Here is a 27,373-nt window from a genome sequence, read left to right as displayed (position 1 = left end):
TAGCACAAACTATCAGCGAGCGGTGCCTTTGCTTTTAGATTCTGTTCTCCAAGTTATGAGTTACAAAGAAACGGAATTGTTCCTCTGGCTGCATATTTGTTCTGACACCAGCCGCTGAACATCCTTAACCCGAGTGCACCTTGTGTCCGTTAGAGGGCGACACCGAGGCGCAGAGGGGCCGGCCCAGAGCCAGTCCCAGGCAGGCTGTAGTGCCACTGAGCCGGGTACAGCAGACAGACACAGAGAAGGGCTGGTGCAAGGAGGAAGGCTCCTCATGACGCCGGGTTTTACCGGGAACTGAAAAAAACATCTACCTGTTTTGGAAGGAGGAAATTTACGAGAACAGAATGCTTCGTGTTTGGATGCTGATGGCGGCCGTGCAGGTAAATATCTCTGTTTTTAACCGCGGAGAGCTGCGGTGGGATTTTCGCCGCAGCAGAGCAGAGTGATGCTGGTTAGAGGAGACAGAGAGGAGCGCTCTGCGCAGATGGGAGGACAATACAGTTGGACTAGAAAACACTTCCCATCCGCGTCGTTTGTACTGGTGTGATCGGTGCTATTCTCACCAAAGAGCCGCTTAGATTCACCCAGCCTGCTGGGAGGAAAACGCTGCTGGTCCCGGGCAGGAGCGACGCAGTCGCTGCGTAACGGTCCGTGTGTCGGTGAAAGCTGCGGGTTTCAGCTCGGATGCTGCTGGTGTGAAGACTCCCGAGTCAGGAGCCTCTTTATCATCCGTCCCTGCATCCTCGGTGACAGGCGGCTGTCCGTCGCCCTGTTCCGGCTGCTCATTGTGACACCCGCGTTTGCCTTCTGCCCGAATACCACGCGTTACTTTTAGCTGTAATCCAGTTTAGTCTGACCGGATCTGTGTCACATAGCGTCGATCTCCATTAAAAAAAAGATGGCAGTTTGATTTGTCCCCTCACGCCCAGACATAACGCTGGAGCCAGAGTCTGAGCCGCGGCTCGGGTCACGGTGCAGGCTGCATCCACGCCTGTGCTCTCGCCCTGTGCTGTGTTCCGCTCCCGAGGCGCAGTCATGCTAACCTTTAATGCTGTTTCTGTGCTGTCACTCGGCCTGTGGGAGCTGATGTGCGGTGTTACAGCAGGAGTCCGTGTAACATCCACAGTCCTGTGATTCAGCATCGAGCTTAACTTTTTAAAGCACCGCACCGGTGTTGTTTCACACGCTACAGTTTATACCGTGTTTTATTGCTGCTGACATTTTCCATCCATTTCAGCAGCAACACTGAAAATCTGTGGTTTTTATTTAATATACTCAGAAAAATAAAAGTATAAGCGTGGAAGATGTTTTTAACTGTGGCATGCTTTGAAGATGTTATGGATCATTTGTATTAAAGCAGCAAAGCTCTGCCACAGGCGAGGCTCCATGTGGGCTGAAAGAAGCACACAAATGCACCTTCAGCAAGATTTAATGAAGGCAAAGAAAAGACGAGGCGATCCTTTCTGTGTGGGAAAAAATCAATGAAGAAGACAGTGCTGTGCCAAAGGGTCAAAGGTTGGGTCCTAAAATAAGCCCATCACCAATGCCTCTCTCAAAAAAGCAAGGTCAGCACTCTCCAGGGCTTACCTCCAATCCTCTACAAGCCTTTGATTGGTCTGCCTTTGTTACCTAGTAGTACAATAAATTGTACCTACTAGCCTCGATCGTGGCTCAAGAGTTAGGAGTTCGCCTTGTTAGGAAGGTTGCCGGTTCGAGCCCCGGCTTGGACAGTCTCGGTCGTTGTGTCCTTGGGCAAGACACTTCACCCGTTGCCTACTGGTGGTGGTCAGAGGGCCCGGTGGCGCCAGTGTCCGGCAGCCTCGCCTCTGTCAGTGCGCCCCAGGGTGGCTGTGGCTACAATGTAGCTGCCATCACCAGTGTGTGAATGTGTTCGTGAATGGGTGGATGACTGGATATGTAAAGCGCTTTGGGGTCCTTAGGGACTAGTAAAGCGCTATATAAATACAGGCCATTTACAATTTGTCGCTGTTATCAAGGCTTTGATCATGTAGCTGAAGGTGCTGCTGCTGATAGGGTTAATAATTCAGTGATGTCACTGTAGAGGGTTAACGGGCTTGTAGATAATGCAGTTATTTGTAGATAAAACAGTTAACAGCATTAGGCAGAACATCATCTCAGTTTGTGGAGATAATGAGCCCCCTGTTCCCCGCAGCCTTTAGTTACACCAGGAGGAAGAAATGTTTGCGAGTTGATTAGGGTTTGATTTTATCTGTGGTGTCACAAATGCTATCCATCCTTGTGACAATGCCCCTCTGTGTGCTGACCTTTCCTCCTGAGGGGGGCTCTGCTAAATTATTGTCATTTGCGAATCCTGTGCTTTGTGATTAAAATGACGCAGATTAATTTCGCTGCGGGCAAAGCTTTAAACGCTTGACTCACTGAGAACTTTGAAGTGATGGCGAGCTTCATATTGAAATATGTAAATAGGCTCATAATCAACAAACGAGGGGAAGGACCGGACGTGTTAGACTTTCTGCATTCATCGAGGATAACGATGCGCCGCATCAACTCATCTTTAATCAGAGGTGTATCTTTTGCACCAGCTGTGTTTACATGAACGGGAAGCTGACTCACTGAGGCCGAGTGATGCCTTTGGGTGGAAAGTGCATCCCCACGTTAGGCTTAAAGATTTGTAGAGGAAAAAAGTCAAATATGCAGCATCTGTTTGTTGTATGGAAATGGCCTATAAAAGAGCTGCAATGGAGGCAGGCCTCCTCTTTACTGGGAAAACAAGATGCCCACAGAGGTAACCTGCAGAACACTTTGTTACATTACTGCTTCCCAACAGTTACCTTTGATATATTTTAGCTGCTGAAATAGTGAGTGAGTAATGTCAGGTGTTAAGAAGATGCGGCTTTTCAGCAGTGGATGATTAGTCCTCTTTCCCAGAAATCAGTGGGTGCAGCGTTTGGTTGGAGTAGCTGGGTTTCCACAGCACGCTGTTCAGTCAGTCAGCTGACAATAAATCGGAGCCTCTTATCAAAAACAAGAAGGCTGATAATAAACTCCAGCCACGAGCTGAACGGTTAATGAAGATAAGCCACGTCTGTTTTTTTATTTCACCTTTATTTACACAGTAAATCTCATTGAGACACCAGGTATCATTGTTTAAGAGCAACCTGCCGAGTGTGTGTGTGGGGGGCAAACAGACTATAAGGAATCAGAGGAGACCAACAGCAGATATGTGGAATATCCACAGCTTTACAGTTTTGATCACATGTATTTGTCAGATTTGAAGGTGCCAAGTCTGGAGTTCCTTAAGTGGCCACTTGGAGCAGGCTGCAGTGTGCGTCCCTGCAGCGTGCGTCCCTGCAGCGTGCGTCCCTGCAGCGTGAATCCTTGCAGCGTGTGTCCCTGCAGCGTGAGTCCCTGCAGCGTGAGTCCCTGCAGCGTGCGTCCCTGCAGCGTGCGTCCCTGCAGCGTGCGTCCCTGCAGCGTGCGTCCCTGCAGCGTGCGTCCCCGCAGCGTGCGTCCCTGCAGCGTGAGTCCCCGCAGCGTGTGTCCCCGCAGCGTGCGTCCCCGCAGCGTGAGTCCTTGCAGTGTGCGTCCCTGCAGCGTGAGTCCCTGCAGCGTGAGTCCCTGCAGTGTGCGTCCTTGCAGAGTGCGTCCCTGCAGCGTGAGTCCCTGCAGCGTGAGTCCCTGCAGCGTGAGTCCCTGCAGCGTGAGTCCCTGCAGCGTGCGTCCTTGCAGTGTGCGTCCCTGCAGCGTGAGTCCCTGCAGCGTGAGTCCCTGCAGCGTGAGTCCCCGCAGCGTGCGTCCTTGCAGCGTGAGTCCCTGCAGCGTGAGTCCTTGCAGTGTGCGTCCCTGCAGCGTGAGTCCCTGCAGCGTGAGTCCCTGCAGCGTGAGTCCTTGCAGCGTGAGTCTCTGCAGCGTGAGTCCTTGCAGTGTGAGTCCTTGCAGTGTGCGTCCCTGCAGCGTGAGTCCCTGCAGCGTGAGTCCTTGCAGTGTGCGTCCCTGCAGCGTGAGTCCCTGCAGCGTGAGTCCTTGCAGCGTGAGTCCCTGCAGCGTGAGTCCTTGCAGTGTGCGTCCCTGCAGCGTGAGTCCCTGCAGCGTGAGTCCTTGCAGCGTGAGTCCCTGCAGCGTGAGTCCCTGCAGTGTGCGTCCCTGCAGCGTGAGTCCCTGCAGCGTGAGTCCTTGCAGCGTGAGTCCCTGCAGCGTGAGTCCTTGCAGTGTGCGTCCCTGCAGCGTGTGTCCCTGCAGCGTGAGTCCTTGCAGCGTGAGTCCTTGCAGCGTGAGTCTCTGCAGCGTGAGTCCCTGCAGCGTGAGTCCCTGCAGCGTGTGTCCCTGCAGCGTGAGTCCCTGCAGCGTGAGTCCCTGCAGCGTGTGTCCCTGCAGCGTGAGTCCTTGCAGTGTGCGTCCCTGCAGCGTGAGTCCCTGCAGACTCCCATGTTAAACAGTTTAACGCTGCTAAAATGATGCACAGCTGGCTCAAAAGAACTTTCGGTTTTAAAAATGAATTTTGTTTCGTATAATAAATATACAGTAGTTGGAATATTTCTCTTATACGTGGAAAGACTTAGAGTTGTGGGCGTGTCTTCTTTGACTGAACAGTGTGCTGGCATAAGGTTTCCTTCAGTCTGGTCGTCTCTGCTTTTGTGCTTTGTTAGCGCTCGCTGGCAGGTTTTAATGATTATTTGTAAAATAATGTTGCTCGCGTGTGGCACAGCCAGCCCAGAGGTTTGTGCTGCACTCTGATGATATTATTGTGTTAGCCTGTTGCTCGGCGCTGGTTAGCGGGCATCTGTGCCTGAACATTGGACCCGTGCAGTTTATGGTGCATGCAGCTCGCTAATGAAGCTAGCATAGCCCGATACATCAGCACTGCACCCGGTCAGCTAAACATGGTCACTGCTGGCGTCGAAAAACCAACATGGCAGCAGCCAAAACATTTAGGCTTCAACATGCAGAGTTGGGCTACGGCCGTCTGTTATATACAACCGATGGTCTCGTCTGAAAATATGTTTCTGTGGCACAAACAGCCTTCAGTGCAGATTAAACCAGAGACTGCAGAGTGGACTGTGGACAGACAAGTTTAGCAACAAAGCGAATGCAGATAACTGTGGAAAATGCTGAGTATCGGCCCAGATTATCAGTCAGGTTGTTAATTGCTTGAACAATCGTCTCATTGATGGACCGCTCTGTTCTTAAATGATCTTCAGTGTCAGCGCCAATTAGTAAAGACCGTTCAGCTCGACCTGATTCCTTTTCTCTCCTTTTGATCATAATATTCCTGTCAGTGATAATATAATCTGTACCAGGTGAGATTACCTGCCATCATCAGCAGAGGTGATGAGTTGCATTAAGTGATCGCATCCTTGACTCTGATAAAGAGGGCAGGAGGGTTTCAGAGGTTTACAGCGTGTCTGTTTGCTGAGCTGCTTCAGTTTTTCATCCCCTTGATGACTGTTCCCAGAATGACAGCATCATCCACCAGCATTAGAACATAAAGTCATTTCAGAAAGCTACCCTCTCCTCGTGCTGACTGTTCGTATGCCTTGTCACATACCTGCTGTGGCTGTAATTACTGCACGCTGCATCCCAAACAATGAGTTGTGACATGAAGGGCTTAATCAGTAAAGTCTGCGAAAGCAATGTGACACAACAGATCTGTCAGATGTTAAAGGAGGATTCTCACTGAGCGTGCATTCACCATTAATCTGAGTGCCTCCTCTGTGTACGCATTGATAGCTTTATGTATTTAATAGCCGTCAGTTTAAGATTCCAACAATGACACGAAGCTGTTTTCACAATGTTTCATTTAAAAATGAAAACGGTTACAAAACTGGAAAAGTTTTAGATTTTTTGATGAATTGTTGCTGATTACTTTTCTGCTGTTAGACTGATTGGTTGATTCAAGGTCAAGTTGATTTTTTTTACCCACAAGAGGCAATTTTGTTGCACTGCAGGCAGTAAATAAAATAATCATCAACAATCGACACACTAAAAATATGGGATTACATCAGGTTTCTGAAAAGGCCAAAAGCAGGAGGGACAAATCAGGTCTTAAATCTGTTGGTCCTGCATCTTGGAGGATTACATCTGTGACCAGATGGATTCAGCAGACTGAAAGCGGACTGACCAGGATCAGCAGGGTCTGATTGGGCCTTCTTTGTGGCTTCAGTGCTGCTGCACATTCAACCAACTGCCTCTTTGAAGGGAAGCGAGTCAAGGCAAGAAAGAAATGAATGCTGGTCTTTGCATCAGAGTTTCTTTCTTACATTAACAGCAACATCAATTTAAAGTCATATTTTAGAACTAAAACTGTGCAGCTGTGGATCCAAATCACTCAGCAGCATACAGTATGTCACTCCCCCCTTCCTTCTGGTAATCCATTCAGAGCCAGGCAGAGGCTTCATCTCCTGCTATGTTTGGGCTCCTGCTTGTGTTTGGTTTATGACCAAAATAATCCCAAAAAGGGAAACGTAGTATTTTTGCATCAGATTCCTCCCTGATTGCATTCTCTTAAAATGTCCTGTGGGGACGTCTGAACATGTTGCACTCGGTCCATTTACAGTCCAACTGCCGCTGTAAATAAGAGACATTCCCGTGGTGTAGACACATTTATGTAGACCGTGGTCACCCAGCACTGGATCCTGGTTAGTTTTACAGCGTTTGAAGAGACACACAATGACAAAATGATCTGTGCGCTTCATGACGTGTCCATAAAGGCTCCATCACTCAATTGTATATAAAACAAAAGTGGTGAAAGGACTCATCTCTGGGGAACTCTGGGGAAGAAGAAGGAGCATCAGACAAACTGTATTGACTTTTACCTTTTGTGCCAAGTAAAAAATCAACTCCCCGACATATCGATACGCCCCAGTGGTGTGGACGCTTAGACGCCAGCTTGGACAGTTCAAAGCATTCGTACACAGTTCTCCTCCTGTGGAAGCAAATTTTGTTTGAACTGCACAGAAAGACCCATTTGTAGTCCTTTCAGGTGAGCCATGCATGACATCAACCACCCCCACAACAGCAAAGAAACAAAGAGGACTTCCAGACATAGGAGCGATCACCCAGCAGGAAATGGATCACCGGGAATTAGAAGGAAAAAAGGAGATCAGCCCCTCTGTCCTGGAGTGGCCTCTGTCCAGTTTTTCTCCGCTGCACGTTTTGCCTGATCTGTTAATGTGACCACTGAATCCCACTCTGCAGAGACACAGCATCAGAAGCACATGTGTACTTCCTCCTTACTTATGTTAATAAGGGAACAGATAAAAGGCAGCTCTTCCAAACGTGGCAGGATGGGCAGCGAGGACGCGAGAGTTTAAATTTTTGGGTTAAGTGGAAGCGAATCACAGCACCCTGTTGGCTTTATTCCTTTAATCACAGAAGAACCCACACAACAGATGCTTTTCTCTGTGCAGGACTGGGAGTGTGTGTGTCTGTGTGCGTCAGTGTGTATGTGGGACACGGGGTGGGGGGGGTCACATTGGGCCAACGCTCAAACAACAGGAGAGACAAAAGTCTAGACGCTAATTATCATCAAAATTAATTGACCCAGTTGTCTGTTGCGCTTCATAGTGATTAATAAAGCTCTGTTGGCTCGGGCCGGTGCTGCACTGGGTTTATTTCCCTCGCACGGCTCTTCTTCTGCGCCTCCACATCGCAAGACAAGGAAAACAAACCCCAATAAGGAAATGTGGGAAATGAGATACTAATTGGTCTGTGATAATTACGTTTTCTATCCTTAAATTCATGCTTAACAAGTCTTCTGAAACAAATTGGTGTCTGTCATTTTCATGAACGACCACAGATTTATGGAAAAGAGAAGTCATTTTAAAACGGCTGTGATTTTCTCCTGGGTCGGTTTGAATCATGCTCTGGAGAAAAACATCCTTTTGCCAGGTCGAAGGGGTAAAAAGATGCACTCTAAAATGCAAACAGCTCTTTTTATTCTCTTTTCCCTCCTCGTCTTTAGGCGGTGGTTGTGGGTGGAGAGGCCGAGCAATCGTTGTCAAGCAAGCAGGGGTCGTTGCCATGCATGAGAGGGTTTACACAGGAGGAATACATCATCGAGATGGAGCCAGAGCTGGCGAAGGGACAGGCTGTCTACAACGGTCAGTGCTCGCACACACACACACACACACACACACGCACACACACGCACACACACACACACACACACACACACACACACACACACACACACACACACACACACACACACACACACACTCGGGACAACTCCAGTAATAATCCCCTGCTGTTGGGTGGGGGTTGCTTAAGAGTCCTGCTGATATTTGAACCATAATGGAGCTTGGAGAGGACTGACCTTTGCAAAGACTGAGTGTGGATTAGACTGATATACTGAGCCGATATGGGCCTCCTGTTGAGGGGGATGTGTGTGCCCCAGTCTGCCTTAATCTGATTTCAGCATTGTGATGAAACTCGACTGTGACTCGAGCATTTAATGGATTCTTGTTGATGTTTTTAGTGTAAAACCATCACTGAATGTTTCAGTCTTCTTCTTCTGGTTTTGGAAAACTTGGAGGAGGTGGTGGTCTCACCCCACAGCTCTGATCTCACCCCGAACCCACAGTTCCACAGCTTTAAGCCACAGGAAAAGATTAAGCTAATTGTTGGTTAAATGTTGTCGTCGCTACTTTGGATTTGGTGCTCTCCTGTTGGAAATCCCACCGGCCTCGTGCCACGCTCTAAACATAAGAAAGTGGACGATTTTTATTCTTTGGTCGACTTGAGCTCATGAGCTGCAACTTCAGCCAGTTGAGCACGTAGTGGGGAAATATTTAATCTGTTGTCTTTAACCTGCTATCAACCAACTGCTGAAAGCTAAAGCAGTGGTCAGCGGAGAGGTTTGAAACAAGCACAAGTTAAGAAAATACTGTGATGTTACTTTGTTACTTTCTGGCTTCCAGGCAGGTTTTCTGTCCATTTTCTGTAACATGTTTTTCACTTTCACGTTGTACCTGCAGTCCTTCCAAACCATGCTGTATAAGTCAACCTGTAGTTTCTGCACAAAGAGAGGTTGCACGGCCCGGTGTTGTTTACCTGATCAAGCAGAATAAGTGAGCATGCTGCTCATCTGTGCTGTGTGGCAGAGCGGTTGGAGCGATCTGTATTGACCGAGCCCCGGGGTATCAGCAGCAGGTTGGTCAATAAGCACAGGATAGCAGCAGGGCTGTGAGACGGTGCTGTGCGTGGCCTCCGTGAGTGATATGGAGCTGCTTTGCATATATCTGTATTTTCTTTCAAACAGAGAATTAGTAACTCTGTAACCTCTTTGTTTATTTTATGTATGTTAACCTCGCTGCGCTGAATTTAACAGAAGACAAACACGCTGCAGCTGCTTGGATACGGCTTCAGTCATGTTCTGCTGGGTTCGAGGTCGATCAATGTTCAAACTGGAGCTTGATCTCTGCTCGCATGTTTGTCTCTGTTTGAGAAAAGCTTGTTTTAGAAACTGGGAGAAATGCTCCACACAAATGTCCAGTCGGCCAGCTGGTCGGCTCGTTCTGTGCATACAGGATGATGCCTGTAATTTAGCATTTTAGTGCAGTGAGAAGTGTAAGAGTTGTGTTTGACTTATGGCACATATAGTTCAGCTCTGATGAGGGTGGTGTGTGAGCTCAGAGAGGAGCTGATCTGTGGGATGTAAAAGTGTCATCTGGCTTTGTGTTGCAGAGATGCTCTTCAGCCCGAGAGAGAAAACTGTGGACAGTGCAGCGCTCGCTGTGAAAGTAGGAAACAGCTCAGAGAGACACTTTCCTCTGCTGGAAATAAATCAGTGTCCGTTGTGTTACAGCGAGTCTGAAACAGAGCAGCCAGGCAGCAGGCAAAAGCCCAACAATAACACAGCTTTGAGGTGGTTGTGCATGTGTATGTGTGAGTGTATATGAGTGGGAATGTGTGCGACTACATGTTTGTGTGCTTCGGTGGACATGTGTGGGCTCTGTGAAGTGTAACGAGGCGAGAGCGAGCTGTTGCAGAAACAAGAAGAGCGCGCATTTCAGTGTGTCCTCCTGTGATGATGTGCAGGGGAGGGGGCGGGGCCGGAGGGTCAGCAGACAAATCAGGAGGCTGTGTTTTTAGACAGTGTAACAAACACTAATGGCTACTTTGTATGTATAAAGATCTGTGCTCCAGCAAAACCTCCAAAAAAGTGTTTCTTTCACATGAAATCTAGAAATAAATTGAGGAAATAAAAGTTTAAATATGCGGCACTGGAATGATGTCAGCGCCCTAATGGCCAAGTAATACTGCTTTTTTCACTTCTCATATTTATAACAGGTCAGCGGCCTTTGCTTTAGTCATGTCAGACTTTCTTTATACTTAGTCCCGCCCACCCTGCCTCTCTACATGCCACTGTGTGATAATAACAATCCTCTGCGCTGGTTTCGCTCAGTGATCTGTAGTCAGCCTGGTTTATCTGCTAAAATTATATTTCTATATGCAGATTGGACATAAGTCTTAGTTTTGGTAGGTGCAACCCAAACAGACTGAACTGCACCGGTGTAGTCTGTCAAACAGCTCCGTGTGTCTGATGAGCTGATGAGCTGCTTCTGTTGCTGCCATGTTCAAGTCTGATTTCCTGGCAACTGGAAAAAACTGTGTGGTTCTGGCGACGAACAGTTATTATTGAATATAATTACTGAATGTAATTATTCTTATTATTAGATCGTTTTGTGTTTGTAATGTTAAATCACTGATTTGAAGAAAGGTTTCATTATTAAATATCAGAGACAAAGCTACCAGCTGACATAACTACTGTCCCAGTTTGTTAGACACGAAGGTGGCAGCCTATCAGAGCACGAGGTCAGTGATCAGCCAAAGACAGCAGCGTTTACATTTGATTGTTTTCAAAAACAGTATTTTACATTTTCTGCCCTTAATTACTGAAAGTCCTGATTACAATATTTGGAGCATTTGGCTGTGGTGCTGATGAAAGGCACCACTGAGCTGTGTGGAGGGCATCTTTGCTGGATAAAAAGTGATGGCTCTGGGTGCTTTTAATTATTTAATTGGAGCAGAGGAAGACTGAATGATTAATGAGGAGATGGAGGCGAGAGACATAATAAAGAGCCAGACAAATGAAGTGTCTGAGGGAAGGTTAGAAAGAGAAAGGGGTGAGAGGTAAAGACTAAAAGCAGAGACACGGAGCAGGGAGTCCGACAGGATCCTGTGCCTTTGGTTTGACTAACAGACTTCCCCCAAAATAAAACCTACAGCTCAGTGAACGACAGCTACAATCACATATTTGCTTCGAATTTTGACTTTGTGATGTTCCTCAAAGGATGGCTTTGACTGAAGCTGGGCAAAGTGTTTTTCATTTCTTTGTAAAAGTTGTAAAATTAAATCGTGCTTCCTAAACCAAGTTTCAGGTAACGAGGTGGAAAGAACAACACATTTAGTTCTTACAGGAAACAGCAGCGCAGATTTCAGTGGAAAAGAAACAAAAAACCCAAAAATAAACAGTTACATGTAAAGTTGGTTCAGCTGCTGCCAGACCAGCGTGTGAGTCAGTGTGCGTGTGTGTGTGTGTGCGCGTGTGTGCGTGTGGGTGGCAAAGTGCTTCTACGCAGTGTACCAGGGGCACGGAGAAGAGTTGTCATACCATAGGCACGAGGAGTGTGTGTGTGCGTGTGTGTGTGCGTGTGTGTGTGTGTGTGTGCGTGTGTGTGTGCGTGTGTGCAATGACTCTCTGCAAAGAAATACATGTTGCAGCTTGGTTTGTGTGGGCTCTCTTCCTGTTTGTCGTCTTATTTGTGTGTGTGTGTGTGTGTGTGTGTGTGTGTGTGTGTGTGTGTGTGTGTGTGTGTGTGTGTGTGTGGGTGTGTGTGTGTGTGTGTGTGTGGGTGTGCTGTGCTTGCATGTACATACAGGCTCTCTGTACATCTGTGAGTCAGGATGAGATCAGTGACTGTCCAGTACTTCCTGTGAAGTGGCTGCCTTGACCTTGCCATTCTTTCTGCCTTCCTTCCTATTATGGGAGTGAGTTGCAGTCAGTGACACAGCCTCATACAGCGGCTGCTGGTCAGCACCGCCATCCAAAGCTGTGGAAACCCCCATCCCACCATCCACTAAGAAGCGAGCTCATTCAGCTCCCACCACCCTCCCTCTCTCTCCCATCTCTTGCTTTCTTTTCCTGTCTTCTTCTTTTCTCTTGTCATGCAGGGGGTTGCCCTACTTTGTTCCTGCCTCATACATCACTGTCTCCCCTCATAGACGGATTTGGGAATGGCGTTCAAGATTTAAAGTGAAAGCTCCCTCTCTCTGCCTCTGAATCCATCCCACTCTCATTTGATTCCTGATCCCGGCATTGTTTTTCCTCTAAGGAGCTTGTTAACGTGTCAGCACTGGGATGTGCTCTTATATGTGTTTGCTTCTGTATCTGACGTCTCGTGCTGTTTGTTACCTAAATTGTTCTGTTGCATTTAGTTTGGAGCACTCTGGGTTAAAAATGAGCTGTTTGGTTTTGAGCTGGGCTCGTGGACGTTATTGTGATCTTCACTGCGTCAGTCGCACTTTCATATAGTCTGTGACTCATGCCTCCCACCATGGATAACATCTTTTATTGCAACAGAGTTGTTCCTCATCATAAAGCTGAAAGTCTTTTTGATGCCTAAAAAGCCGAAAACAAGGAGACTTAAAATACTCCACAGAGGATGACCTCATCAGAATTAGCATAAATCTTTATTATTGTGAAAAGTGTGACAGATTTATGCTTCAGTTCTAAAGATAACTGCTACATTAAAGTGAGACACTTGGGTTTTTAATGATCCCTTTCCTGTAATGCCAACATTACGTTTGTGTGAAGTCTTTTGTGCTCCTCAGCCAATCCTGGGATTGGTTTCAGGGATAATCGTGGCGACTTTAATATGTCTGCTAAAAGAAAGGCTGCAGTTCAGCCCGTCCTGGCCTTGAAGCATTGCACTGCTCTTCATGAAGGGGAGCGATCGTGTTCGTTTGGCTGCACTAGAGCAGCTTAGCATGATTTACAGTTTAAAATGATCCAACTTCATTCTGATTGGCTGTCCCCCTATAAACATGTGATTTGAGCAGCATGTGGGTGGAGCTTCTGTGCTAAACTGATTTTGACCATATTAGGATATTCTCCCTCATTGAAATCCTCCTTTCACAAATATAAGACTAGAAGAAAAACTGCGAACAGAAAGTGAAACAAAAACACAGAGTTTATGTGAGACACACACACTGAGCTCATCATGCTTAATATGAGCATCCATCTATTGTAACAATGTATTTATGGCGTAAATTAAGACGGTCGGTCCCTTTCATGCTGCCTGTTCCTCTCCTTTTTACACATTTTACTAAAACCTTCAGTAAAAAAGGAAACTAATCATAGCTCATATTTAAATGTAATTAAATATTAACACTCACCAGGAATCTAATGCAGCTCAGTTCATCTGTTCTGACAGAAATTCTAATGTTACGAAGCTTCTATATTTGCAGATACAGTGTGATAGTGGACTGCACTGCATTCAAATGTCCCTGTTTACATATAAGAGGTTTTATATATAATTTGCTATTTGGCCCCTTGTATCCGATGTAGGTGTGATTGTTCCACATCATTTATTCTTCTTTCAGTGCAAAAGCTTCTGTGTCAGACAGTCAAACTGTTAAATGCATGAAGGGAGCTGCTGACATGGAGGTGGGAGGCTTCTGTGTCTGTGCAAATGCAAAGAGCCAACGTTGTGTCAGCAGCAAAATGCATTGTTTAGGAGCAGTGTCGACTAAATGTAAAGTGTCCCCCTGCTTATACCTGCAGACGTGCTGGAAGCAGCTGTAGGACTAGAGTCTGATTTAGTTCCCAGGGTCGGTGTCAGCGCGTCCTTTCTCTTATCTTCAGTTTTGACTTGGCTCGACCTTTTTTGTTTCCTGTTGATGGCTGCTGTGCTGTTAGTCAGCTGTGAGTTTCCCACAGAGATGTGCTGTTCTTGACTGTAAAAGTGCCGTGAGTCCAGTTTCACATGAGTGTGCTGCTGGGAGAAAAAGGAAGTGTGCAGCTGACGTTAGCGAGACTGAAAACAGAGACCATGAAAAACAGTGATGAGTGGATTCAGGGTTTTACTGGATCTCTCGTTATAAGTGACACAATAAGCTTGTGAATGAAATTATATTTACTTTGCTATACTACAGAAACACTGTAATTACTATAATATTGTGTAACACACATGTGTGTATTCCTTCCTGCGGTGTCCAAGTTGGACCACTGGAATGCCGAGGCTGTAATTATAACCCAGCAGCCGGGAAACACTGACACACCAGTCTGAGAGGAGCACATCCACAGACTGTATGACTCCAATATCACTGAGTTACACACAACTGCTGAAATCTGAAGAAGCTTATTAACCAATCAGTGACAGAGCAGCATGAACCTGTGAGGGTGTGACTGCAGCGCAGACACTGAACTTCCAGCAGCACGTGGAAAATGAACCGAGAACAAACCTCACTCAAACATTTCTCCCTTTGCCCGCTTAGAGCAGTGAACGTGTGTTCAGACTGAGCTGAGGTTATTTCCACGACACGGTGACGTTCTTTCTTTCTTCCTGCTCAACGTCACCGTTTCCTCGCCTCCTTTGTCCTCATCCATCTCTACCTATAGGGAGCGAATGTTGTCAGAGCTGTCTCAGCTCTGCAGTCAACACCATGTTGTTGTTTCTGTTTCCATTTGAAAGCTTTGATACGAGGTTCTGGTCCATTCTTGGTCCTGGTCTCAAGCACCGCTCTGTCTCTCATGTCTTTCTGTAGCGTTTCTCGTTTGAGGTGTGTTTTGGACTGTGGGAGGATCATTAGAGGTTTTGTGCCACAGAGAGAGCAGATTTGACACTGCTGCCGTAGAGCCTGACCCGTCTTATTAAGCATTACTGCTCTGACTTCAGAAAGGCTGCAGTCTTACAAATGCTTTCCAAGCCCTGTGTACCTCATTCATGCCTACGTATCAGAGTCAAACTTATAATTAGACGGGATATATTTAAAGAATACTGAGAGGTGGAAATCAAGAAGTGAACCAGAGTCTGGGTAATGTTCCTTTCTTCTTTACATTGTGACGTCGTCTAAGAACACTGAAACGTTCATGGCGTGCAGTGTTCGGTGAATAGAAACACACGAGGATCACGGTTAGAACCACACAGATGTTCCATGTGTGACATATATGTGAGTCACATGATTTGCACACATCAGGGACATCTGAGGCTCCTTGTGAACTTTGCCCCCTGAGATCAAACCCCGTCTGTGTCGTGACAAATGCGTGCATGAACACATTTCCTTGCGTTGCTTTTTTTACTGGAGTCGCATGTTTTTGGGAACATTGAAGACAGCAGGTTATTGTTTTCACTCTGCGTTTCTGATCCCGTTCATCGTGACTCGCACAGACAGTCTAGCAGAGACAGCTCGGGACCACAGACTAACCACAGCGTGCAGACAGAGGGAGGCTCACTTTCTCTAGAACATGCTTTGTGTGTGTTAATGTGGAGGAGGAACAGATTCTGGGTCTGGTTCTCATAATGAAGTTTCTATGTTGGACTGACGAAAGCCAGGCACTGAAACTCCCAGCTCCACAGATATGGATGGAATGTGTGGGTGTGTTTACTTTGACCGCTATCTGTGTGAGGACCCGGGGTTTACTGCTGGGGACGTTGTGGACAGTTTTGTCCTCATAGTCCTTTGAAAGCTGGCGTTAGGCGTTCAGGTGTGACGGTAAAGCCTAGTATGGTAACACAGAGATACCCATGTGTGTGTTTGTGTGTCTGCTCCCACGGGTCCTCTTCCAGTTGTGGTTGTTCATGTTCAACTAATTCCTGTCCTCCCATTTGTCGTTCCCGGATTCCTTCCCATCTCCCTCTCCATCTCTGTCTAGCAGCCATTTTCTGCTAAATAAATGATGGCTGCATGCCTGACCTCACATCTGACTAATGAGTGTGTGTGTGTGTGTGCGCGCGATGGGGGCCGTGAAAGCAGCGCTGTGTGTGTTTCTGAGCGGTGGGGTTGTGCGGATGCTTCGGGTGTAGCGGGAGGATGCTGTTAATCTTGGCGATGTTCTGTATTTGCGGCAGAGATTGGAAGATGCAGCTCAAACGGATCCTCCTGGAATCAGAGCGTCACAGCAGTGACTGATGAGAAACGTACTGTAGCTTTGAATGGACCAATCAGCTCTGTGTCTGCAGTTTCAGACAAAAAAGGATGGATCCTAAAGAACTGAATAACAGGCAGATGTTTAACACCTACAGGATGCGCTGGCACACCGCCCGATGCCATCAGTCTGAAGAATGGATGCTGGAGCAAAGCAGAGGCTGAAGCAGCAGCAGCACTGAACAGTCACAGAGACGTGGGTGTACCTTGTTGTTGCTTTGACTGTTAGCAGATCGTCATGGTTGCCTGCAGCGACTGAGGCCTCGCAGGTGATGCTCACAAACTGTGGGGAGACTAATGTTTCCTCATCACTGCTGTTGGCCAAGCAGTTGTCGACTGTTTTCTAGTGTGAGTGTGTCTCTGTGTGCCTAAGCTAGCTTTCAGGTTTGGTCCCATTTTTCAGGTGGCTATGATTTATTTCACCTGGTATTAAGTAAACAAAGGATTCTTTATTATAAGCATCGAGCGCGAGGCCCTGACAGCGAACACACGAAGACTGCCTGCTGAGAGTCGCCGTGTTGTGTTGTCTTCATTAGTTTGGTGACACCTCAGTGCCAGTCTTAAAGGAAATCAAAGCTCACTACATCTATATAAGTAGCAGTGAAAAACAAAATACTAGCTCAAAGTTTCTTACGTTTTCTTTTTCTGTAGCTTTTAACAGCTCCTCTTGGTCTTCATCAGCATCTGGAGTTTGCTCATTAAGCAACTAAAACACTGCACAGAACCTTGCTCACTAAGGACTGTTAGATGTATTTGCCAGCCAGTTAATATCCAGAGTACATGGAATAATTAGTGTGACATGAACATCATTAGTCTTAACGGATCTGCTGTGTTTTGCTGCCTTTTTTCTCCGGTGAGGAACGTGACGCTGTTGCGTGGAAAGCCTAACCCTGTGTGTGTGATACACTGGCAGGGAGGAAACACACTGTTCAGTGCTCCACTGACTCCGCCAACACCTCCCATCACAGCCCAGCGCTGTTTACAGTTCTGCTACATCGCATCTTGACACCAGAAATTTCAGGTGATGCCCAGCAGCAGTTATCACTGTCTAAACAGGTTTTCCTGCTTGTGAGATGCAGACCGTAGACAGACTCACAGACGCATTAGGCTGCGGCCGACACAGCGAATGACTCAGACCGCACGCTCGTGGTGTTCTTTTTTGGAGCTTGTTAATCTTTGCAACAACTTTAACAATCATTTGATTTTCCTTTGAAGTCAAACCCAAAGACTAAAATCTGGTGGATTCAGAGGATTTCCTGTCTGCTTTTATGGATAGTAACTGAGTCTCTGCGGCTCTGACAGTGTTGAGGTGAGCAGCGTTCATTATCTGTTTCTGACTGGTGCAGCTGAAGCATACAACTGGAAGCTGATCAAGCTTCGTGGAGATGAGTAAATCAATCCCCACTCTGATCACTCGGAGCCGAGGGTGGGTGGAGTCAGGACGACGTGCAGCGTCCAGATCAGCACAGAGCCAATCACAATTAGAACTGCGTGTCTGCTCCAGGCTACACTTATCACTTACCTTCTTATCTCCTACTCTCCTCATTGTTTTCTTGGTTAGTTGATTAATTGTTCAGTCAATTAAAAACCCCAGAATATTAAAAAACATCCATCACATTTCCTCAGAGTCTCTGACGTCTTCAGATGACCCAGAACAGTCCAGAGGTGTTCAGCACATACTTTTATATCGCAGGAAACTACATCCAGGTTCATTTGCTGGCTTAAATCCTCACATGACCGATGTCCAATCCAAGTACTGGGTCTAGTGTTTACCTTATAAATGTATGAAGTACGTTTTTGATAAAAACAGATTCATTTCTTAAGTTGCTAAAGTTGATGTCGTTAACCAGCAGGAGACAAACTGTCAGCGCTTTGTGAGGCCAGAGTGTGTCTGCAGGTCTGTCTCTGTAAGGTGTGTGTGTGTGTGTGTGTGTGTGTGTGTGTGTGTGTGTGTGTGTGTGTGTGTGATGTACTGAGAACAAGTGAACATGTTTCTGTCTAATAGTGGGCTAATGTAATCAGTAGGATCTGTCATGGTCTATTAGGAGTCTGCTGCCATCATTCCAGCCACTGTGTCCATAAACTGTAGAAACACGTCTCACACACACACACACACACACACACACACACACACACACACACACACACACACACACACACACACACACACACACACACACAGATGAAAAACACCCACAGTGTTTCCTGCATGTGGATCTTGGTTCTGCACCTCAGTGTTTGTTGTTCTGTTTGTATTTTCTCGTCCAGCCGAGCCTCACGTGTGACCAGTAAAGCTTTGGACGCTTCTTTCATGTTATTAATGCAGATAAAAAAATCATTTTTTCACTCATGTGTGATCAGTTACAGTTTTTTACAGACGCTAGGACACATTTCTCAATACTTAGGTCACGTTTGCAAAACTCCTCACACAGTGAGCACAACAGAAGTCTATGTGGGCTAAACTGAGGACCAGTTATCATTGTTTTGGCACAAAATGCATTCAATGACTACATCTCTCAAATTTCATGAATCATCTTCTCACTCAGACACAACAACTGCCAAAAATCTTTGTACGTACAGGACATTTTGCATGTGCTTACATACTGTTTTCAAAACTGTTAAACTTATGGCCAAAACAATAACACAATGCAAAACTTAAAAAGACAGCAAAATGCAACAGCAATATTTTATTGAAACACATTTTAAATCTAACAATGCAGTTTAACCAGCCACAGCTGATTCTCATTGTAGATGAACATCTACACAGGTGTTACTCCTTCAATTTCATTACAAAAGGAGACGACTGCTGAACAGGTTTTTTTGTGATGTAAACATGGACCCAGCCAGAAATGGAGAAGACCGAGTAGATTAGCATTACTATTGTATGTGTATCAGTGGATGGTGTGTATACAAATTCTTGTATTTTGGGATTACTTAGTGCAGAAAAATAAAAATACAGAAACAAATATTAACGAATTCTGCATGATGTCTGATTCATTCCAGTAACATATATTGAAATTATAAACAGAGATGTGTCCTTGTTTTACACAAGAAAACACTGTGTAACATGTTGTTAGTGTTTTTAGGTCATTGTTTTGTGGGTGACAAAGTGTGTTTGTCGGCTGTCAACCTTTGCTAGTGTTCTGGAAGAATGAGTTTATTTGAGACCTGAATGAAGTGTTTTGGTAGTTGTAGTGCATTTTGAATGTGAAATGAACTGCTTTGCCAAGCTGAAGGTCAGTTAGGAGGATTGTGTGAACAGTTTTGCAAAAGTGACCTAAGTATTGGGACATGTGTCCTAGTGGCTGTAAAAAACTGTAAAACAAAGGCAGCACCAGTTAGAAAAACGACTTCCTTCCATGTGCAGATTTAGTATATTCATACCAGCAAGTTTGCCAAATGAGTTGACCAGTATGACCGATCTATATCAGGTATATTTAAAATTCGTTAAACTTTTTTTTGTTTAAAAGTCATAATACGATGTATTAGTTGGTGACCTGAACCTCGGTATCCAAAGCTTTGAGTCAAGTATCAAGATGTGTTGACAGAAACTGCTCTGACCGTTCTCGGGAGCTCAGACTGGAGTTTGTAGACGTTCACGGCGTTTCTGTCCTGATAGCGATTCGTCTGTAAGGGCACGAATGTTGGAGCATGAGCCGAAGCTTCCCCATGCTTGGCTTTGGACTGCATGTCTGTGGGGTTGCCATGTCATATTTAGACAGCTACAAAAGTGTTAGCAGTGTTTTCACATGCTGTACGGGACGCTGGTGGGAGCGGCTGAGACGGCGCTTTTCTTTAATCTGGGGCGACAGCTTCCTGCGGCTCTCCACAAAACAGCCTCCCAGCAGGGACGGGCTGTCCTGTGTGTGTGTGTGTGTGTGTGTGTGTGTGTGTTCACACCATAACATCATGTGCCTTTGCTTTTGTTATGCCAGCCTAATATTCTCTCCTTTAATCCCTCGTTGAACTTTTGAGGGAGGTCTGCGCTGTGTTACCGGGTAAAACTACCGTTTTTGAAGCCAAAGTTGTGTGTTTGCTCATTTATTACGCAAGTATACGTAAAACTGCCTTTAAAATGTTCTCCAGTACTCGGTGTTTACAGAGTGGGAGCCTGCTGGAGGCAGCAGCTATTCCAAGTGGAGCCGTAGGACAAACAACTGATGGATAAAAAAATCAACACAAATGTGTAACGCTTTGACTGATCGGGCTGTCTGAAGGCAAAACCTTTTAGACATCACCGCCTCTTGAGCCGATAGAGTCTGCCTGGGAGGGGCAGGACTTTGTGTTGCCAGGTTGGTGTAACGGTCACCAGTGGGGCTGCTGGAGCTCGAAGCCGTCTCGGCTGCTGTCCCTCATCCGAGCTCTTCTTGTAGTCTGTTTGAGAGGGAGGCACAGTGCAGGGACAGGCTGGTGGGTCACAGAGGAAGTGAGTACTTGAAAGTACTTCAATGCACCGTGGACCCAATTATGCAGTTTGTGTCGGGAAACTGTAGTTTTTCTTTAAGTCGTACCTCAGACAGATGCAGGCAGACAGGAAGTGCGTATTTTTAGCTTCAGTGTGACTTTGTGAGGATCATTATCTCTGATGTTCATTACAAGTAAACAAGCTCAGACATCCTGTATGACTGCACAGCGCGCACACGAAGCACAATAATCGTCAGAATCAGACGGCACGCTGGATAAAGAGATGGCGTTTTCTCTGCGATATGAAATAAATACCGGACGACCTGAATAGCTCTATTAATCCTTCTAGAATTATTAGGATATTTTGTTAGGAGATTCAGTCTGCACCGGAAATACAAATAATGGTTTAAAAAAATCTGAAAAACACTGAAATTTGAAAGTTGTTTTTTCTTTTCTTTATCGTGTTGTTGTTTCTTTCTGCATCAGTTTGAAGCTCTGTATATACGAAGAGAAGACGCTCTGTGTCATTGTTGTCATTATTGCACCTTCCTATGTGGGAATTTCCTCCAGCATCTCCTTCCCTGTGGCGTTAGAGGCAGAGCAGTGAACACAGTACGAGTACGACTGTAATGTGCAGCTCCTCCTCCTCGTCCTGTCTAACCAGGGAGGGAAGGAGAGGTCTGCAGCCCCTCTGGGTAGCAATCTGTCAGCGGGAGATCAGGGAGACTGGTGCACGGCGAGAGAGTGGGCCCACCCAGCCCGTCCCTCTCGCTGTGGGGAGGGCTGTAAGGACACGAGCTGCAGCTTCTCTTTCTCCCTGCTGAGTTTGAGTGTAAAATAACCGGTGTAGCAGGAGGCTCCACTGCTGAGTGCATTACATGGATAAACCGACTCTCAAGTCTCCATTTTTTAGCATCCAAATCTTCCTTTTCTCTGGTGTCGCTGAGCACAGAGAGGCTGCACGTCACGGATTTGCCAGTTTGTCAGTAAAGTAACACACAGATTTGTCAGATTTTCAGTTCAACGTATTGTTTTCGTTACTGAGTGTCTCAGGTGGCGTTTTATTGTCAGGTAAAATATACACGAGGAAGAACATGAAGGATTGGGCCATGGCCTGTGAGCAAACACCAGGAAAGAAGAACTCTGCAGCCTCTAGCATCTTCAGTTTAACACAATGAAGAGACCAGGCTCATGGAGGCTGTCAGCTGCTGAATGGGTGAGCTTTAAAGGGAAGGTGCAGAAATCCACCACATTACATAAACGGCAGCACACATTTCATTGCCACGCTAATCTAGAAACAAAGAAGAAACTCGTGCATCGCTTTCTCTACATCTGTGGAGTGGATCAAATCATAGGTGTAAGAAGTGAAGACAAAGGTCATAAATCAACACAAATGCACTGCATGCTTCTGGGGCCATGTTTCCACCTCCTTTATTGGTTGTAAAATCAATACCTGCTCCAACGGGAGGTTTTTCAGGCCTACGGTGTGTGTCAGCTCCAACGTTAACAGCTGGACTGAAACGCGAGACGTCCACCCGACGCCAACACCAAAGCCAGACGCTGGTTTGATTCGACGGGACGGACTGCTGTGACGTGTCTTCCTGGTGGAGGTTTTAGTGCTTTAAGTATCAAATACACAAATGTTTGGTCGTGGAGTCCAGAGCAGCGGGGTGTGGTGCATCTCTGAGCGAAGGCTCAGGGAGGATTATGGGATTTCTCCCGATGAAGAGGGATGGGGAGGGGGTGCTGCTGATTTCAAGATGATGCAATTTCAAAGTCAGCTTTTGTTCCATTCATAATCCAACTGTGTGCTATATGGCTGGAAACAGGCCTCAGCAGCATCGTTTGTCCCTGTATGTTAGCGTGTGTCGGTCAGAGCAGCGAGCGCAGGGTGACAGCTGTCCCGTGTGGATTAGCTGTGAGTCTATAATGTGCATGTGCTGTCTTTGTGAGGTAGCAGCCCGACGCCTTAATCCTGGCTTCCAGTTTACTTCCACGAACTCGCATGTTTATAGTAAACCTTCAGTCTCAGGGGAAACTATAAATTGTGACTCATAACCAGCAATTAAAGCTTAACTATAGTTCTAAGCATAAAAACAGTTTCCAAAAAACATAAAGACAGGAGCACAAGGAGGCGGAGACGTCTAAATGCACGTTTGTATGTTTATATGCCCTGAAGAAATGATCTGTTTTTGGATGAGATGATCTGCAGAGCTCGTCTGGGCTGAGTCTGGTCCGTCGGTTACGTGCCGTACGTCACACGCGTGTAGGTGGACTTTAATGACTGTGAGGCAGACGCTGCCACAGGTGAGCAGCAGGCGTGTCTTCTTTATGTTCACATGATTGTTGTGGCAGCAAAGATTACAGCATCATTTGGTGTTTCCCTGTTTTCCTGTCGTGTGCCATCTCGTAGGCCCTGAGATTTCTTTTTGACTCTTCCCTGGGATGTGGAGCAAAATGCGGGGAATGCTTGTGCTCACTGAGGGGGTTCTGGCTGGGTCATGTGATGACATACAGTCAAATGAAAAAGTAATGATCTTTTTCCAATATTTGAACGCAGTGCCTGCAGATAAAGATAGTTTACATGTACAACACTGAGCTCTTCCATGATCTTACCACAGTTTCAGTAAATATAAATAGAGGAGTAGCTGCGATGCTTGGAGTCAGGAGCAGTCTTTGTCTCTCTGTCACCTTTTAGCTGAGATCACCTGCAGTAGGCGTTTCACGTAGCTGTTCAGCTGCATGTTTGAGGCTTTTTTATGTTCTTCCAGTTTCTAAAGTCTCCGCACATCAAATGAAAGCTTTAACCAGACCATTCCTTCTTTTTCAACCACTCCTGAGTGGATTTGTTAGTGCGCTTACATCCACCTCTGATTAAAGATCAGCTTTCAGACAGATGGCCTCACATTATCTTTAGAATTCATAGTTGAGTTGACTTCAAGCTGCCCAGTCCCCGAGGCAGCAAAGCCAGTCTGATTCCCAGCACCATGCTTCACAGATGGTGTGCTGTTTCTCCGTGGCTCTGCTGTGTGACGCGTCCCACCTGCCTCTCCCTGAGGATGAGCTCATCTTTGGCACCAAATCTGGATCGATCCATCTTTGCTGAACTGCATTAACACATTTGCTTATTCTTTCAAAGAAATGATCCAGTCAGATATTAATATCTTAAAAATAAGAACCAGAACCATCAAACTCTCATCAGACAATACAAAACATACTGGTGCGTATTTTCTCATTCAAACTTGTTGTTTAGACACAGGCTGCAACCAAACTCCTCAGCCTTCTGTTCTCTGTATATGTCTCATTCATTATTCAACACATTTTTTATAAGATAATATACATTTTCTAACAGGTAATTCAGCTGATATCCACTTAATTACAGTAGACTAAGGCCTTGGTTGTACTGTTTTCTTTTACCATTGATGTGTGACAGCTGCTGTGTCTGAGATTAGCTGCCCACATCCTTTCAATTGGTTTGTGGGTTGCCAGGTTGCACTAAAAGATAAGTATGATAACTATGTGTAGAGTGGATAGACAATGGCAACATGGGTAACATGAAATAAACATCTGTATCTTCCAGATATTCAAAGTCAAATTTGAGGGCAGACAAAGAGCTCAGACTGAGGGTCAGACTTACAGACTTCCACTCTGATTATAGTGTTTGATCTGAGGCTTTGATGAATGTGCACATTTTCTATGTGGCTAATTCGTTTTATTATATTTAATTAATTATTTGAATTCTTATATCAAATACAGAATATTGATTTTCTGTCGCATTTGTTTGAGTCTATACACACACACACACACACACACACACACATATATATATGTGTGTGTGTGTGTGTGTGTAATACTTTGGAAGGAAAACAGTTTTCCATGGATTTTTTCAGTTTTATTTATTTTTTCTCATGTTTACTCTTACACGTTGCTGGTTATACGTTGCTTTGACATGTATGTAAACTGGATTAAGCATTAAAATTAGGCGTGTAAATCCTGTTATATTAGTGTAGCATGATGAAGCTTAATATTTGTATATTACACTATATCATGACTTAGAACAAAGATTGATTATTCTAACTGAAACCCACCACAGCGGTTTAAAGCGATTAGTGTGGAAAACAAACACATTTACTCACTAACTCTCTTCGACTGCTGTAACCTGATTTGTCTGCAGTGCTTCTCATTAACATCCTGTTTAGTTTTAGATATGTGACAAGAACAAAATCAGCTGTACACACATAATACACAATCTTTCAAATAACGGACAGATATTTGTGAAATCAGGATGCATTTGTGAATGTATTTTAACAATCTAAATATGCATATGTACAGACAGATACATTTAACAAACAAGACAATTCTGTTTTATTACATTTACAGTGATTTTACGTTAATTTAATTTAATTCAATTCAGTTTTATTTATATAGCGCCAAATCACAACAAAAGGCGCCTCAAGGCGCTTCATAGATACAGAGAAAAACCCAACAATCATATGACCCCCTATGAGCAGCACTTTGGTGACAGTGGGAAGGAAAAACTCCCTTTTAACAGGAAGAAACCTCCAGCAGAACCAGGCTCAGGGAGGGGCGGGGCCATCTGCTGTGATTGGTTGGGGTGAGAGAAGGAAGACAGGATAAAGACATGCTGTGGAAGAGAGACAGAGGTTAATAACAGATATGATTCAATGCAGAGAGGTCTGTTAACACATTTGAAATGTAAAATCAGCCTATTTATGTAAATGTAATGATGTTCTAGAAGAACAGTACAAAACTAAAACACACAGTGAAATACTTTTATATGACAGTTTATTTGTACAGTGCAGCTCAGAGTGCATCTCTGTTTTGGGGCAAATATTCACTCCGCCTTCAGCTGCAGGGACCAAAGCCGATCAGATTGTGCAGTAATTATTTTCTTTAGGTCTCAACTTAGTTTTTCTTTCTGACAAAGGAGCAACAGTAAAAAACGCAACAATGCCTGATTTGATTTAGCAGAGGTCTGAAAGCCAAAGCACGGATTATTATGGATTATGGATTATGACTCCAAACAGAATAGAAATGTAAGATATGTTTAAAAAAATAAATAAATATATAAATAAGTAAAGCCTAAACACATGCAGTGTGTAAGACGTTGTGAGTGTAAGAGCAGCAGGGACGTAAATGTGAGGAAATGAAAGAGCAAAGCAAGCAGCTGGAGCCTGGATTAGAGACGTCTGGGCCAAAATGTGAGGACACTGTGTTTAGTCCAGTTAGGCCTCAGTGAGTCTGACGGAGAACAAAATGAAGCAGAAATATTTGTTCCATCACCTGAAAAAAGCAGCGAGCAGGCTTTTAATGTCCCTGCACAGACGAGGACAACAGAGCTGAAGTTCTTTTAATGCAACACATGAGAATCAAAGCCAATTTTAAGTTCACCCACTGTCTTCAAGCAGACAAAACTGTTAATACTTTGTGCTTTAATTGGTTTTTTGCTTCATTAGTTCAGATTTTTGTATTAAGCATCAAATCTAATGGGAAAGCCGATGATTGCAGTGGCATCCACCAGAAAATGATCACCTGCTCTGCTGCTTCCCTCAGCTTAAGTGAGCTTATTCCTGTTTTGGGTTGTCAGTGATGAAGCACTGCACAGTACCTGCTCAGCACCAACAAAGCAGAAATACACAGAAAGTCACCGGTGTGGCCCTAATGCACCGAGGCACAAAGTGCAGAGGTGGAGGAGCTGCAGCTTCATGCAGTTTTCCTCTTAGCCAGGTCCCTTACACTAACCACACCAGAACCAGATATTATTTCTTATCCAGGTCAATCCTGGGAAAACACACAGTCTTAAAAGATAATAATACGTCAGAGCAGTGTTAAAAAGATTTTGAGGCGTCGATCCAAATAGAGATGCCCAAACTTCACTCGATCCCCGTTGGATATTGTCGGAGTCGTCCTGGTCAGGTGCCTGAATCACCTCAACTTCCTTTCGTTGCAAAGAAGCTGCAACGAAAGTTAAGCAGACTTATCTCTAAATGAAGCTTCAGTCACTCTTTACAGGAAGCAACTGCCCACTGCTTGTATGCTGCATCTGTGATTAACATCTCATTTAACAAAAGTCTTCAGGTTCATGTTATAAATTGGAATTTGAAATCACTGATCTGAGGATTTAAACTATGCAAAATGTGTCTGTTTAGCTCATTCTTACAGAAACATAACAGCTGTAGCTGGTTACAGTGTAGGTTGGAGGGCAATGTGATGACCCAGCAACTGAACGTACACCAGTCATCAGTGAGGTGATTTCACATTTTGGAACAAGGAGCAAATCATAGCGTAGCTCACTGCGTCCAACTCAGTATCAGAGGTTCAAGCCAATGATGAATCTTAGTTCCTCAGGTCGATCAACCCTGCTGCTGTAACACACATTTATATTGTGCATCTTTTTAAGTACAGTGGATGTCACGAACTGCACGGTGTACAAAAGGAAAAAATGCTATTGAAGATGGCCGACTGAACAGTGAGGCGGCAGCTGAACAGTGAGGCGGCAGCTGAACAGTGAGGCGGCAGCTGAACAGTGAGGCGGCAGCTGAACAGTGAGGCGGCAGCTGAACAGTGAGGCGGCGCGTGCTCTGTGCAGCAGCCGGGCTGCAATAACCAGCAGTCAGCTGATTTTCATCAGTAATTGCTGAGCTGATTGATTCAGGCTCTGTGAGACCGCAGAGACGTGTGAGACCAGATAGTAGAAACAGAAAATCAGTAAGTCTGCAAATATTCATCTAGTTAAAACAGAAAACGTAGAAAGAAACAATGCACCGTGTTCTGTTCTTGTTAATCTGAAGTGCTGAAAAGGTTACATGCATGA

At 45.4% G+C, this 27,373-nt stretch overlaps 1 protein-coding gene across 1 annotated transcript in view; it reads left to right on the top strand.

The window, feature by feature from the left end:
- Positions 1-205: 205 nt before the first annotated feature.
- Positions 206-27,373, top strand: part of LOC113006687 (cadherin-2-like) — a 103,071-nt gene continuing 75,903 nt past the window's right edge. The window contains exons 1-2 of the mRNA XM_026142789.2: positions 206-383; positions 7,946-8,084. Coding sequence (XP_025998574.2) covers positions 348-383; positions 7,946-8,084 — 175 coding nt within the window. The 5' untranslated portion in view covers positions 206-347. The remainder of the gene's footprint in view (positions 384-7,945; positions 8,085-27,373) is intronic.

Source organism: Astatotilapia calliptera, chromosome 15 (genome assembly GCF_964374335.1).
Source record: "Astatotilapia calliptera chromosome 15, fAstCal68.1, whole genome shotgun sequence".
In the NCBI taxonomy this organism is placed as follows: Eukaryota; Metazoa; Chordata; class Actinopteri; order Cichliformes; family Cichlidae; genus Astatotilapia; species Astatotilapia calliptera.
The sequence above is the reverse complement of the archived record's forward strand: the minus strand, read 5'-3'. Positions and strand labels throughout refer to the sequence as shown.